This window comes from Acomys minous, assembly GCF_964271855.1.
Source record: "Acomys minous genome assembly, chromosome: 10".
Lineage (NCBI taxonomy): Eukaryota > Metazoa > Chordata > Mammalia > Rodentia > Muridae > Acomys > Acomys minous.
The window spans coordinates 34,181,866-34,198,200 of NC_140491.1; the positions used below are offsets into that span (position 1 = coordinate 34,181,866).

The 16,335-nt window shown below is 49.8% G+C and overlaps 1 protein-coding gene across 4 annotated transcripts; it reads right to left on the reverse strand.

Moving 5' to 3' along the window:
* Positions 1-67: 67 nt before the first annotated feature.
* NICOL1 (NELL2 interacting cell ontogeny regulator 1) lies at positions 68-2,197 on the reverse strand. Of its 4 annotated transcripts, none has more exons than XM_084799912.1 (4): positions 1,762-2,197; positions 1,418-1,563; positions 1,140-1,241; positions 68-179 (listed from the first exon to the last, which is right to left on the reverse strand). In XM_084799912.1, exons 2-4 carry the CDS (start codon positions 1,536-1,538, stop codon positions 154-156), a joined length of 249 nt encoding a protein of 82 aa, XP_084656038.1. In that variant the 5' UTR covers positions 1,539-1,563; positions 1,762-2,197; the 3' UTR covers positions 68-153. The 4 variants fall into 4 exon arrangements, with proteins under 4 accessions (XP_084656038.1, XP_084656037.1, XP_084656036.1 ...); XM_084799911.1 differs by having other exon boundaries at positions 1,153-1,241; positions 1,768-2,193; XM_084799910.1 differs by having other exon boundaries at positions 1,153-1,241; positions 1,689-2,193.
* Between the last annotated feature and the right edge of the window lie 14,138 nt (positions 2,198-16,335).

A 16,335-nucleotide genomic window follows, 5' to 3' on the forward strand; every position in this document is an offset into this window, starting at 1 on the left:
AGAGAGGGTCCTAACAGGACAACATGGCAGGTTCCGGTGGCAAGAACAGAGACACAGGACACAGGCATGCTACCAAGCATTTATTGACAGGGAACATCACTGGCCAAGGATCTTCAGCGTCCAGCTGGCCAGCAGGCACACAGAGCCCGGCGCTCAGCCTGCAGCAGGAGGGTCTCCGTCTGCAAAGGAGGCAGAAACATGAAGGGTTTGTTTTGTTTTGTTAGAGACAGGGCTTCTCTGTGTAACCCTTGTACTTGCTCTGTAGACCAGGCTGGCTTCGAACTCACAGCGATCCTCCTGCCTCTGCCTCCTTAGTGCTGGGATTAAAGGTGTGTGCCACCACCGCCTGGCTGGGACAGAGCTCTTCATGGACACCATCCCAGGCCTTTCTGGCTCTTTCACCTTCACTCAGGTACCCTACTGAGACTTCCAGGCCTCCTCACCTTGCCCCTCCACACCCTTAGGTGTCCTCCAGAGCAGCTCCCATGCCAGAAGGGGTCCCACTTCACACTCATCCCCCATGCCAGAAGGACCACTCCAGCCATCTTTCAACTCACACCCATACTCAAAGCACCTCCATCGTGGACTCCCTCCTGCCCACAAGCCCTTGCGGAGGCCAGCTCCCTGGGAAGTGGGGCGAGGCACCAGTGTGTGTATGGAGGGGGGAGGTGTCTTTCTGACTGTCCCAAAAGAGCTGGGTGCAGATGGAGGAGTCTTTCCTTCCTCCTGCTTTCAGGAATTCTCTTTACAAGAAGGTCAACTCCCTGGGCTATGCCACAGGGATTGAGAGATACAAGCTCACCCAACCTGTGAGGACCTAAGACTCCAGAACACACCCAGATCTCTGGTTCAACCTAGCTTTCCGTTCCTCACACGCCACAGCCATTATGCCCAGCCTCAGTCTCTTCTTACTCTGGGCTCATCTCTCATTGGAGCTCCTGATTTAGGGCTACACATCCCTGGAGTACACAAGTCACAGGACAAAGTGCTCTGAGACCTTGGTGGAGGCTGGATGGTGTGCCTGCAGGGCATCGGGGCGTTTTTGTTTTTGTTTTTTCTTTCCACGTGAGACCTGGGCCCAGACCCCTAAAGTGGCTAGATCTTGGGATGCCTACAGACCAAACCCAGACTTCCCTGACCTTGTGTACTAACCCTCGCGTCCAGGCTGTAGGCGGTTTTCCGTAGGTCCTGAAGGGCGCGCTGCATGAATTCAAAAGCGTGGCAATCCACGCATGGACGGCCTGCGGGGACACGAATCAGCGTCACGTGAAGGTGGACACCCCCAGCCCTAGCCAGGCCACAGCCGAGCACCCAGGGGCATCTCTGTCCCTGTCGTCCGCCCTCTAATTCCCACCCAAAGAAGTGACCGCCAAGGGAACAAAGACGCCTCCCGCACGCCCCCTCCGCGGGCACCTACTCTGCGCGGGGACAGCGCTCCCGGCGGCGGATTCGGCGCGGGCGCCGAGCAGCGCCAGGCTCAGCAGCAGTAGCAACAGCAAAGTCGAAGGCGACAGCAAGGACCTGGGCGCAGGGGCCATGGCCGAGGAGGGAGCCCGGGCCGCCCTGCAGCGAGCAGCAGTCAGTGGCTCTGCGGACCCGGCTGCACCCCAAACCGATCCACTGGTGACGCCGCCGGCCCCGCCCACCCCTGGCCCCTGGCCCCCAGCCCCCAGCCCAGCCCCACTCACGTGTCCCGCGAGCTCGGGTGAGCGTAGCCCGGTCCCACCCTGCCCTGGGCCTCGGGGGCCCCACCTCACTCACCCTTACCGCGGTTCACGGAACCGCGACCAGCAGCGCGGGCGACTCGGGAGGATGCACCGCGATCCGCACGCGCGCGCATGCGCCCATGCGGACCCCCACACGGGGCCTCCGACGTCGTTGTCATGGAAACACCGTGGCCGCGCGTGCCAGGCGCCGGCTGCCTCCCGCCTCTGCGCGAAGCTTCGTGGCGCAACCGCGTAGGGGCGCAGCGGAGGACACGGGAGACTGGTTGGGGGAGTCTGCCGCGACCTCCTCACTCTGGCCGCGCGCTAGGTCCTCCTCGGCCAGCACCTACCCAGGCCCTGCAAACTCCATCAGATCCTTCCTGCCGCTCTTTCTCCAGCTTGACCCGTACAGTTGCTGACCGCCGCCGAATTCCCATCCATGTAGGAGATCGTGGAAGCCTGGCCCGAAGCGGCCGAGAACCCGACGCCCAGGCTGAGGGAGTGTCCTGACTGGAGCCTGGGAGCCTCGCGATGGGTGCAGGGTAGGGGTGGGGTTCAGGAGAGGACCTGGGGCGTTGCACCACACTGGTTTGTCACTGTAGTGGCCTGCTCTGTCAGGGAGTCTCCAACACCGTGCACAGCCACGCCCGCGCGCCCGAAGAGCCTTCCCTCGGAAAGCAAGGCTCTGAATAGACTGCGGGTTTGACACAAATGAGCCTTGTAGTGAAGTGGGGTCCCCTCCCATCTCCTCAGTACCTCACTCAGTACCTCACTCACACTGTTCTTCAGCTGTTTCATTCCAGGATCTAGGTTGACCATGACCATGAGCCACGCTGGAGGATCCAGGTGAGCCACCACGCACCTTGTCGTCAGTTGCTCCTTCCCAGGCACACCACACACACACACACACACACACACACACACACACACACACACACACAGTCTTCAGCAAAACAAAACAAAAAAACAAAAACGCTGAGATTCTATTCAAACCATGCAAAAGTGGCCCCAAAGGTCACCGGTGACAGGAAGGAACTGTGCTCTTATAGGAACGACTGTTTGTTACTCTAAGCCACGTGAGTGCCCAGGGCTGAGAATGCAGATTGGCACGGCATCTCCCAGGCGGGATCTCTTCCGTGAATTTCAAATGTTATCTTGGAGGCTCTAGTTTTATGTTTGGGGGACACTTGGTGATAAATTCTGAGAAATATATTGGCCACCAGGATGCCAAGTCAGACAGACAAATTAGGACTTAAGCAAGCGCGAGATCATTTTGGCTCTTGGTTTCCCCAATCAGCACCGGGCTCCACAAGGGTTGCAGTCGAACTAGGACGGTTAACTGAGACATTGTCTTCAGAGAACTTTAGTTCGCACACCCCTGACTCCCACCCTCCTCTGTCCTCACCCAGCCTCGCTGTGGACATTTCGGTTTATATATAAACACGTTTTTTTGCTTTAATCCCACATGTGGGATATAGGGGCGGCTCCAGTTTGTCCACAGCTGATAACTGCCTGATGAGAGGGCACATGATGTTTGCCAGCTGCTGTGAACTGCCTCGTGCAGGGGCGTGGTCTAGGGCTCTAGGGATATAAATGAGAACAGAGAGGGAGGAGAGAGGGAGAGTGGGGGGGGGCGGGGCGCGGTGCTGGGCGTGGTGTTGGTATGTGGCATGTAGCAGTTTGAAGAGACCAAAGATGAATGGTGTAGCAAGTGAGAGCAGACAGACGAAGAAAAGCGCTTCAGATGATTCAGGGTGGACGGGCATGGAGGAGACTGCTGGCTGCATCTGCTGTTGACAGAAATTGATATAGACCCAAAGACCCTTTAACTTTAAACAGCCGGGAGAAGTAAAGGGGTCCCCTCTCCCCATTAACCTTCCCTCTCCTACATAGGGTTGGGAAGTTGGAAGGGAGGTTGAGGTGTTTCCAGGTGACAACCCTTTACCCCCAGGATTTTGGCCCTGGCTGGGTCTCTCTCCCTCTGGCCCATCCTTCTCCAGAGCAGCCAGGGCTCTGCACCCCACCTCCCATCACTTACACATCTGGACTTGAAGAACAGTGACCTCCCCCAAGATGGTGCTAAGCAGCTCAGCTCTGTCGGGAGCCTTATTGTACTCTGGGAGGCAGCTCCTGGGGCTGGCTGTGGGGCTCAGTTCCTCTAAGGACAGCCACTCAGGACTGGGCAATATAAAAGTCAGTTGGGACACACTTAGATTTAACTGAGATATAACTGCTTTTTTTTTTTTTTTTTTTTTTTTTGGATTTTTAGAGACAGGGTTTCTCTGTGTTACAGTCCTGGCTTTCCTGGACTCACTTTGTAGACCAGGCTGGCCTCGAACTCACATCAATCCACCTGGCTCTGCCTCCCAAGTGCTGGGTTTAAATGCATGCGCCACCACCGCCCAGATCATAACTGCTATTTTTTTTTAAGATTTATTTATTTATTTATTTATTATGTATACAGTGCTCTGCTTGCATGTACACCTGCATACCAGAAGAGGGCATCAGATCTCGTTCTAGATGGCTGTGAGCCACCATGTGATTGCTGGGAATTGAACTCAGGACCTTTGGAAGAGCAGACAGTGCTCTTAACCTCTGAGCCATCTCTCCAGCCAGACATTACTACTTTTGAGTTCTTGATTTTTATCTGGGAGTTGAGAGCTTTGGAGGCTATATTGTTCATCTATATCTTAGGTTAAAAGACTTAAATTTGTTTAAAGCTTTTTGCCAGCCAGGCATATGGCTCAATAGCAGAGCACTGGCCTACTACGTGTGAGCCCTGGGTTCAGTTGCCCCATACTGAAAGGGAGGGAAAGAAAGGAGGAAGAGGGGAAAGAGACGTACATCTTGACTTACTGACCCTAATGACACATGCCCCAGACTCACGAAACTGAGGCAGGGAGGCCAGCCCCAAATATAAAGCAAGTTCTAGAACCGCCTGAGCTATGGTGAAACCCCTCCCCGTAAAAAATTTTGGTATAAAAAAAATTTTTTTAAAGAAACTTCCATTTGCAAGGTTATACATGATTTGTGGCCCAGAGTGGTGGCCTGTTTCTTTAAGCTCAGCACTCAGGGAGGCAGAGGCAGGTGGATCACTGTGAGTTCAAGTATAGCCTAATCTACAGAAGCCTGCTGCTTGTAGGAGCTTAGTATGGCCGGGCCCAGCAGATAACATAGATCACCAGGCTGTTAGTCACCTCCAGTTCCCAGCTTTCTGGATGGAATAACATACCTTACATCGTGCCCATTGGAAAGACAAGCCGACATGTTTAACATTCCCGGTTCCTCTGGTAACCTGTGGACACAAGGTCCTTTGTACTATACGTCAGCACATCTGCAGTTCCTGTCCTGTTTCTAGAAGCAACAGTCTCTGACGTGGGATCAAAGCTTCAAGGTCACCCACTATGCAACATCTCTTCCCACATCTCCCCTCTGCTCACTGCACACAGCTAAGGTCACCATCTGCCGACATCTCCCACATCCCTCTGCCCACCCCACACAACCACGTGGCACCCGTAAGGACACTAATCCTACTAGGTCACATCCTCTGTATCCTGGGTTCCTTGGCTACTTCTTTCCTTAGAGGCCTTGTTTCTGCTGCTGTAACAAAACATGGGGCTGCATGCTTTTTGAAGGAAAGAGGTTTGCTTGGCTCACAATTTTGAAGGCCAAAGAGCATGGCACTAGTGTCCTTTGAAGTGTCTCTGGCACTCTGACAACACAGCAAAGAAGCCAAAAGGGAACCCATTGGATACAGAAAGACCAAATGTAAACTGTGGCCTCGCTTAGAGCAACCGTTCCCGTGATGTCTCAGCCAGGCCCCATGCCACAGACCAGCATTTGTCCCATCCCAGGGTGGAACCCCAGACCTAACCAGCTTGCCCTAAATCCTAGAAGTTCTGCCATCTGAGACCAAGACCTCAGTCAGGGACTGGGCCTCCAGCACATAGACTGTTGGAGGGTGCCAAGCTGTGTCCATGCCGTAGCAGGGTTATTTGGGCGAGGGACGGGGAACCTTCACGTACAGCCACGCCGAGGGCGCGTTTGTAGTTCACAGACATCAGTCCATGGCGTCCTTGTTCTCTATCTTTTCATCCGTTTGTTTAGACAGGGTCTCACTATGTACTGTCCCGGCTGGGCTGTGTCTCGTGCCTTCTTGCCTCTGCTCCTCCAAGTGCTGGACTGTGCTGGAGTGTGGCCTGTGCTGCCACACTCAGATTCCCCTCACTTTATGGGATAAGCTAGTACTTGTATCCAGTAACTCTCAAGGCTTGGGGGACAAGGATGAGGTTGGAAGAAGAGACAGTTTGGCGCTCAGGATGTTTGCCAGTATCCAACATATACAGGACTGTCACGGGGTCTCAGGGGGACTGGGTGTGGGTGTGGGGCCACCTGCTTACAGAGAGTGCGCCATAGTGTGACACCCTCGTTGGGGGCAAGAGGACGAAGCTGTAGTGACTGAGGTTTGCCATTCTACACTCATTCAGGAAACTGCCCCTTTGGGCTATTGGCTGTGTCTGCCTGGCTACAGGATGTAGATCTATGAGTCTGGAAAGCATTGCCGCCTATGGTACGACAGGGAGTCCTGGAAATGGGTCCTGCCTGAGAAGCAAAGCCCCGGCAACGTCCTGCGCTCACTGTGTAGCCTTGGCTGTCCCAGGCTCGCTTTGTAGACCAGGCAGGCCTCGAACTCCCAAGCACTGAGATTAAAGGCGTGCACCACCACGCCCGGTGAGGCCTCTCACTCTTTTTATTTTTTAGTCTATTTTATTTATTTATTATTTATTTATTTTGGTTTTTTGAGACAGGGTTTCTCTGTGTAGCCTTGGCTGTCCTAGACTCACTTTGTTGACCAGGCTGGCCTTGAACTCACAGAGATCCACCTGTCTCTGCCTCCCGAGTGCTAGGATTAAAGGCGTGTGCCACCACCATGCCCGGCCCTCTAACTCTTTTGTATGGACAACGTGTGGGGCATCTGCTCCGGAGACCCTAGGAAGGCCAGATCAACTCGTAGGTGCTGCTTTGTTCGGTCAGGTACTGTAACCCAGGGATCTGCTCGACCTTGAACATACTACACTGTAGCTGGTTTTTGCTATTTTGTGGGTTCTTCTTTTTCTCCCCCCCCCCCCGACCCTCGCCAGTTTCAGCCCCCAACACAAAGTAGGAGAAAAAAAGATAAAAGGGAGAGAGGAATTAGGAAAATCCCTGAATCTTAATTTCTTTCCTTTTGTTTCTTCTTTCTTCTTTGACCATGGCTACTAACAAACCACAACCAATCCCCCTAAACAACTAACAACCACCCACCCTGCCTCTCGGGGCCCTAGCATTTAGGTACCCTCTGAAACCTTCCCAGAATTCCAAACATCACATAATTGCAGAGATTATCTGCAGCTGGCAAAACCATGCTTCTACTAGATCATGAGGCAAATCATGGCTAGCTACTGTGGACAGTCCAAAGCAGCCCTACATCCCTACATTTGGGGTTAAAATGAAAGCATATTCTTACAGCATTTTTGTGTCTCTTTTTTTTTGTTTGTTTGGTTTTTTGAGACAGGGTTTCTCTGTGTAGCCTTGGCTGTCCTGGACTCACTTTGTAGACCAGGCTGGCCTCAAACTCACAGTGATCCCTCTGCCTCTGCCTCTGCCTCTGCCTCTGCCTCTGCCTCCCAAGTGCTGGGATTAAAGGCGTGCACCACCACGCCTGGCTTTTTCATGTCTTTTTTAAGAAACCAAAGCTCTGGAATTCTCAAAATGTCAACACACAAACACACACACACACACACACACACACACACACACACACACAACCATTTCCCCAGCTGTGTCTGGGATCTCATCTTACTAACCTCCCTGGATTAACTTTCTCAGAAGAGTCTGGTATATTCGGGGAACTACCTAGCATCAAGATTTTGTTGGAGGTTGTTCTGGTAGCTGTGAACTTAGATGCTGAATTCTGTGCCCCGAGATCTGGTTGCAGTCTGGACATGGACACTGTCACATTCAATGATCAATCTTGTGTAAACTTTGCTCCCCAAATATCTTTGAGGTTAAGAAAGAAGCTAAACAGCCAATGACTGGGCAGAGAAGATAGAAAGGCTGGACTTCTATCCCCAGTTGAAGGGTCTCAGGTACCACAATGTGCAGGAGAGAGAAGAAAGAAAGAAGAACAAAGAAGAGGTAGAGGATGGCCATGGCCATGGGGACTGACCTGATGGAGCAGAAGCAGCCCAGGCTGGACCAATATGGCAGCCATGGCCATGGGAACTGGCCTGCCTGATGGAGCAGAAGCAGCCCAGGCTGGACCAATATGGCAGGTAATTTGGTGTATATGGAAATAGCAAGACTTTTATTCTCCTGATGTAATTGTCCCTTTGGACACTTACTGCTGTAATGGAAGTTTTGGTTTCTTTGTAAACACAGTTATGTTATGTAAATATGTCTTTAATCTAATCCCAAGTGTAGGCTTTAGTTTGTCCATAGCTGATAATTGTCTCATGCAGACATGGTCTTTGCCAGCTGGTAGCAGCCGTCCTCTGCAGCAGGGAAAGGGGTGTGGTCTAGGAGGAAGAAAATAGGAGAGCACAGAGAGAGAAAGTGTGGCATGGCATGTAGTGGTGACATGAGACATGTACTGGTTTAGAAAAACCAGAGACCAGTGTGTCGGACAGAAAAAAACACTTCAGCACAGCAGCTTGGAGGAGACTGCTTGTCACATCTGCTGTTGACAGAGATTGGTATTGCCCCCAAAAGAACCTAACTGACCCTAAACAGCCAGGAGAAGTAAAGGGGTCTGCACCCCCTCTCTCCACTAACACTGTTTCTTAATCCCTTGCTGGAAGGGAGGTAGAGGCAGAGTTTAAAAAACTAGCATCAACATACTGTCTCTGCCTCCTAATCTAGGCCTAGTCCTGGAAGTGTCTAGCCTCCGTACAATCTAATCTAGGCCTGGAATGTTTTCAGTCTCTGAGACTTATTACTGAGTAAGCACACCCTTTCTAGCTCTTTCTGAACTCTGGCTGGCTGGTTCAACTCAGCTCTTCTGGCTCAAACTCCCTTCCCAACTTACTGGTCCAAGCTGGCTTCTCTCTGCTTCCAACTTTTTGCTCCGCTCGGCCTCAAGACAACCTCTAGTTATCTGTTCTAACTTTCTGGTTCCTTCTCCTCTGCCTCATTCTGTCTTCCCCCATGTCTAGCTTGTTCTCTCTTCAACCTGTCTCCGTAAAACTGCCTCTGAATTCCATAAACTGAGCTGCCATAGACTCAACTCCACTGCACTGCCTCTCAACTCGCTGACTCAACTGAACTGCCTGAACAGCAGTCCTGACTAGAAATCAAAGATCTGCTTGCCTCTGTCCTCTGTCTCCTGGATTAAAGGCCTGTTTGTATTCCATCCAGATCACACAGACCTAATCTTTGAATGTGATCTCTTGCCAGAGCAGCCATGTTCTGAATTTAAATTCCTCTACACAGCCATTTTGGTTACGCCAGTCTCTTGGCCCAGGCCACCTCTCTTGATTGGCAGCTCCTCTCACACTTTCCTTCCCCCCTCTCTCCTCACATGGCCCAGGTCAGTCTGGCCATGTTCATTTTGGACTCTCCCACATGTCTCTGCCTCTGGCTATGCTCGCCCTTTTATCTGCAATAAACTTTCTCCTCCACCATACATAGGATCATTTATGATGAAGCTGGCATTGCGTCTGAATGCCTGGCATCACTCTGTCCTGTGTGTGAGGCTGAACCTAATAACTAGACACTCCTTTTCCAGCTGGCTCATCATTGGGCTTTGCCAGCAGCTGGCCATGGAGAAAGGCAGTAAGGCCACTGTGTGTGCCTCCTCACCGCAGCCGTGTCTAGTGCAGAAGAGAGTCTAGGACTTCATTCAGTGTTCCAGTCAATGGGCACTACGGCCAGAAGAGTCAGAGTTTGGGCTGCTGTGTTCCATTTTCTGTCAGGTTTTTCCAAGAAGCAAGATGGAGGTTTCCATAGCTGCCAGGCCCCCTCTAGTGAGTCCCAAGCTCACTCTTACAACCCCTGTCCAGGGTGCTCTGTATGCATGTTGTAACAGAGCATGAGGCAGTGTCTGTACCCTCTCTGTCCCCTGAATAATTAAGCACTCTCTCACACTAGTTAACAGTTCTGTATATTAAATATTCTATGTTTAAATTAGTGGTGTGGTTCCAGTTTGCTGGATCCTAAAACTAAATAAAATGGGGTCCAGAAAGACTCCAAGATATGTTCACTTGATTCATGACAGAGGTGTCACTGGGGTGAATGGGTCCGGAGGCTTAGGGTCAGCCTCTCACATTTCCCTTGAAGGTTAGTTCCACACAGATGGCCAACTCAAAAGAGAAAAGCAATAACAATTCCAGAAGAAAGCAGGACACACACATGCCTTATGACTTTGGCTAGGCAAAGACTTCTTAAATGGAGTATAATAGCATGGCAGAGCCAGTCAGGCTGACTGTGTTAAGAATTGAAGCTTCCAGAACCAGCAGCAAAGTGCACTCAGGGTGTTGGAGTGTGTTCCTCAATTGCATCATCTGTCTTTCTGTTCTCGGTGTGCAGTGAATTCTTAACAAAACCACCACAGAATGCCATGACCAGCCCAGCACACAGAAGGATAACAGACTCTGGGCTTCTTTTACAGTGAAAAGAAAACAACTTTATTTTAAGGTTTGATGTGTTTAAAAGGCAGAGCAGTGTCAGCGGAAGTTTCCGGTCTTATCTAGAGCTTTAGAAGTCAGAAGGGCTCGGGGCTCCCTCCTGAGCATACTCCCCCAAAAAAGGGCACCAAAGGCATTTCTCCCTTGCCTGTCAGGTTGCCCTGCAGGTTTCTGTACAGACACATGAAAGCCAAGAGGAGGAATAACTGAGTCACATGTTGCCCTTGGGTTTAGGTTTGCCCCAGATGGAAGCTCTCCGGGCCTGCGTAGAGCACAGAGTAAGAAAGCAGATGTATTCAGTCCCGGGATTAACAGAGACATGGGACAGGGAGCACAGACTGCGTTTTACAGGTCCCTGGAATGGCACATCTGGGTGACACTTGGAGGTTAGTAGATGTGGTGGTTTGAATAAGTATGACCCCCATGGACTCAGGTGTGTGGATGTTGGCCAAAGGCAGTGGCACTATTAGGAGATGTGGTCTTGATAGAGTAGGTGTGGCCTTTTGGAGGAAATGTGTCACTGTGGAGGCGGGCTTTGACATTATATATGCTCAAGCTATGCCCGGTGTGGCACACAGACTCCTCCTACTGCCTGAAGATGAAGATGTAGAACTCTCAATTCCTCTACCACCATGGCTGCCTGCATGCTGCCATGCTTGTAAAAGTAACTTTTGTTCTCCTGGCTCAGTTGTTGTCTGGGAGGATTACTGTCTCTTTCTGCTAAACTAAGCCTAGTCCTGGAAGTTTCTAGCCTCCGTACAATCTAACCGAGGCCTGGAATGTTTTCAGCCTCTGAGACTTACTGCTGAATAAGCTCACCCTTATTCTTTGTTCCTGAGCTCTGGGCTGGCTGGTTCAGCTCAGCTATTCTGACTCAATCTCCTCTCCCTGCTGACTTATTCAGGCTTCTCTCAGCCCAACATTGCTCTGCCTAGCCTCTAACTCAGTAATCTGCTCTAATCTTCTGGCTTCTTCTGTCCTCACCTGAGTTCTCTCTCTGCAACCCACCTCTCTATTACTGCCCTGGTAAAAACTCCCCACCCCACCCCCAGTAAAACTGCCTCTTAAGTAGCCTCCTTTTCCTCTCTCTTCTCGTGAGAGTTGGGCGGATCCTATTCTGTCAAATCTTCTCTGACTCGTCACCTTTCCTGCCACTCAGGCATCACTTTCAAACGTGAGTGCTTTCTTCTATAAACTAACCTTACCTTCATTTGGGATTAAAAGCGTGTACTACCTACTATGCCGGACCTAAGCTTTTCTTTGCCTGAAACTTGCTCTATACCAGGCTGGCCTTGAACTCAGATCTGTTGGCCTCTGTCTCCTGGATTAAAGGTGTTTTTGTATTCCAGCCAGATCGCACAGACCTAGAAAATCTTTGGATGTGATCTTTTGCCATCTGGATCACGTAGACTGTTAATGCCCGGCTGGTGCTCTGCAGAGGGTCCAGGGTAGGGTCTCTGGTGCTGGATGCGGATGCCCTTCCGGTTCGCTTTATCTCTTGGGTGGCCAGAGCTGATGGCTCAGGTAAGGATCAGGATTGAAAGAGAAAAGAAGGAAGGGAAAGAGAACCCAAGGTTTCTTCTCTAGGGACTGTCTATAGTGCTGCAGCTGAGGAGGAGAATTTAAACTGACCACAAATTTCCTATGGCTGAGGCTGTAAAAGGGGCTTTTGGCTAGAAACTGCACCGGGGTCATAAAAGGAGGCTCTTTGATCTGTAGATAGGCCTCTTTGCAGAGATCTCCAATAAGTTGATGTAAACTTAGGCTGGGTAAAAGGCCCTGAGTCTGCTAACTTATTTGCGAATCTACAGCGAAGTAAGAAATACGAGAGAAATAGAAAATAAACCACTCACACACATACATTCAAGAGAAAAGGTAGATGGAATTAGGCATCTTAACTTCAACTGAAGTTAAGCTTCTCAATTTTTCCAGCATTTACTGTAGAAGACCATACTTATACTTCTGAGAAAAGGTAATTACCTCATAGTCAAAAGAGTACAATTAATCACAAAACAGATGAATTCTAAAATACAACAGGTTACATGTTTTAAATCTAAACATTTCTTATCTATGTATCCATTACATAAGTTCATGGTGAGTTCAGAATGACGAGGATTGGCAGAGTCTAAGGTTAATAGGGTCTGAAACTTACAAGAGTATACAACTTATCAATTAGGACGGACCTGACTATACATTATCCAGCTATCTCTTAGTTCATTATGAGTTCAGGACAATAATTTTTATCTGTCTCTCATTCTAAGAAACAGAGTAAATTCAGACATATCTAGGTAGCTTCATTCCACTTAGGTCATGAGAAGTTTAAACAAACTTGCCCATATTTATGGTGAAAATACCAGGATTTGTGGTGCCATCTGCAGTGGAGGTTTATCTGAAGCCACAAATCTGCTAGTAGGCTATGCTTAGTGAGGCATCTGGAGGTCCACAAAGGTATTTATTGCAGCCATAAACTAACTTTCTTTTTTTTTTATTTTATACATTTTTTAAATTAATTTATTCATATTACATCTCAGTTGTTAGCCCATCCCATGTATCCTCCCATTCCTCCCTTCCTCCCACTTCCCCCCTACTCCCCTCCCCTCCCCTAAGTCTGTGTCTGAGGGGGACCTCCTCCCCCTGAATATGCTCATATGGCATCAAGTCTCTCCTTGGTGACCTATTATCTTTCCTCTGAGTGCCACCAGGCATCTCCACCCAAGGAACATGTTCAAATGCCATAAACTAACTTTAACTTTTAAAACTATTTGAATCAAATCAGGAATTCCATAATCAGGGATTAATTAATCTGAATAACAAAAAGTACATCTTCAATAAGATCCTGTAGGAACTTTGCTCAATCAGAGCTGGTCAGTGCTCAGAAAATAACAATTCACACCAATGCCAGATGTATTTACTTTTGGTTTTTCGAGACAGGGTTTCTCTGTGTAATCTTGGCTATCCTGGACTCACTTTGTAGACCAGGCTGGCCATGAATGTAGTCCTGGCTGTCCTGGACTCGCTTTGTAGATCAAGCTGGCCTTAGACTCACAGTGATTCACCTGCCTCTGCCTCCCTGGGTGCTGGGATTAAAGGCCTGCACCACTATGCCAGGCTCTAATGCCAGATTTCAGAGAGATGCAGCAGCACACAATTGACAGGGTAGTCAGAGGTTGGAAGCAATTCTGGGGTGCATCACAGTACAGAACTTGCAAATACCAGATCACCTCCAGAGATCTCTCATGCCTCCTGGACTTCCCCAAATCAATGGCTCCTGACAGCATGTCAGAGGCTGGAAGCAGTTTGGGGGTGCATCCTGGTATAAGACCTTGCAAACATCACATCACCTCCTAGACAGCCCATGTGCCTAGTGAGCTCCCTTAACAGGGTGGCTCTTGGCAATAGACCTAGAAGGTCTGTACATGTGATCTCTTGCCAGAACAGCCATGTTCTGAATTAACATTCCTCTACACTTTCTGCCGTGACAATAATGAACTAAACTCCTGAAACTTTAAGCCAGCCCCAAACTAAATGTTTTCCTTTATAAGAGTTGCCTTAGCCAGATGTGCTGGTGCACTCCTGTAATCCTAGCATTTGGGAAGGCAGAGGCAGGTGATTCTCTGTGAGTTCAAGGCCAGCCTCATCTACAGAGCAAGTCCAGGACAGTCAAGGCTACACAAAGAACCCTGTCTTGAAGCACAAAAACAAACAAATAGTTGCCTTGGTTTTGCTGTCTCTTCACAGAAATAAAACTATAACTGAGACAGTGGGAGAGAGAAGTGAGGGAGGAAAAACTGTAACTGTGAGGTGGTCACTATGGCGTATCTGCAGTACATCTGTTCTCTGTCTCTTACTCCCACACTATGCTCTATTCTCTATCCCTTGACATTCCACTATCTCCGCTGTTCTCTCCCACATCCTCGGCCACAGTCAGGGCCACTCTGCTGGCCACGTCCAGTCTACTTCTTTCTCTCTCTGCTCTGGACTCTTCCAGATGCCCCTGGTTGTTCTCTTGCTCATATCTAAAATAAAAACCTTTAACCATATCATGGATGGGTCATGCCAGCATATCTCTCTCTCTCTCTCTCTCTCTCTCTCTCTCTCTCTCTCTCTCTCTCTCTCTCTTCAAGACAAGGTTTCTCTATGTAGCCTTGGCTGTCCTGGACTTCCTTTGTAGACCAGGCTGGCCTCAGATTTAGAGATTTACCTGTCTCTGCCTCCCTGGATGCTGGGATTACAGGCATGTACCACCACATCTGGCTATGCCAGCAATTTCTTTACCATTCATATTGGCAGTTTCTTTACTGAGATACCTCTCATACATCTGGTATTAAAAGGGAGCAAAGAATACTTAAAGATAAGAAAATTTCAGGCTGGATGTGGTGGCATGCCCCTTTAATCCCAGCACCCTGGGAGGCAGAGGCAGGTGGATCTCTGTGAGTTTGAGGCCAGCCTGCTCTACATAGTGATTTCCAGGACACCAAGGGATGTGTAGAGAGACTCTATCTCAGAAAGAAAGAAAAGAAAGAAAAAGAAAGAAAATTGTTTTGAGAGTGGAGAGCAGAGGACGATTAGAGATAAGAGTTGTTGGGATCATTTGCTTGTGCAGTGACAGAAGTTACAATCTTTGAGAATTTGGAAATTAAGTGTGCCATCTTTGGCCATGAGCTGTACCGATGCCAAGTGGTTTGCAGTAAGATAGTGAGGCTTTAAAGACCCCTCCAAGTCTGAGGAGGCAAAGAGACGAAGAGCCTGTGGAGCTCAGGCTCCAGAAGGCAAGCAAGAGGGGCAGAGCAAGCTCCAGGAGAAAGCTGAGAGGTAAGTAGGAGTGTTGGCTATTCACACCGACTCAGGCAGCAGGGAGGGCGCACACACACACACACACACACACACACACACACACACACACACACACCTTGTAAGTCCTACCCATGGAGGACCCCTTGAAGCAGTGCCTAGCCCTTTGAGGCTCCTAGTGGCCAGGCCCCAGCCTGAGGAGCCCACTAGCCCAAAAACTAGATTTCCCTAATGGGAGAACTGCTATGCCCAGTCCCTCCAGGAAGAGTAGTCAGCACCACCTCTCCTACAGAAAAGAAAAACCCACCAGTCGCTGAGCTAGCACCAAACCTCCTTGGTTTTCCCTCCCAATAAGTCTCTTGTGTGAGGTTTGCTGTGCGGTGTGACTCTGTGGTATTCCTTAGCTCCTGGCTGCCAGGATGCTTTCCATCCAACACTTGGAGGGAAGGAGCCAGGAGCAGAGCAAGGAGGAGTTGGGAAAGACTTTAGGAAAGGGGAGAGCGGATGGGAAGGGGTACAAAGATAGGAGAGAAGAGGATACGTGTTCTGTGGCAACATTTTCAATCTGGGGTGTCCCTAGGCCAAGTACCAGGAGACTTGTCAGAGTGAAAAGTTCCAAACCACAAAGGAGAGACTTCCCTTCCCATGTGATGAGTGGCCAGCAGGGTGAGAAGCTGCCTGACCCACAGGCATGACTTGTAGCAGTAGTAGACGTCAGGAGTCCAATGAGGCAGAAACATCAACTCCAAGGTGACACCCGAGAGTAGAGCAGGAGAGACAAGTGGTTAGAGCAGATGGAGGGAAGATGCAGTTGAAAACGGTGGGTGGCAGAAAGGAATGATCTGTACCTTATGTTGGCTATTCACACCAACTCAAGCGGCAGGGAGGGGTCTCCCTTTGTAAACTTTATAAACCGTCAAGGCAGGAAAGTGGCCAGGGCCCAGTCTGAGGAGCTCTAGCAGCCATGCCTGGGGCCCAGACATCCCTATCAGCTGTAATCGCTATTTTCTAATAGCTGTAACATCTGTTCCAGCCCCAACATGGCAGAGTGACCGGGCCCCACTCTACAAGAAAAGTATCCTACCAATCCCTGAGCTTGCCCCAAGGTTCGGACCACATAATCCCTCCAATCCCAGGCCACCCTGGAAAGCTCCCCCTCCCTCTCTCCCAAGAAA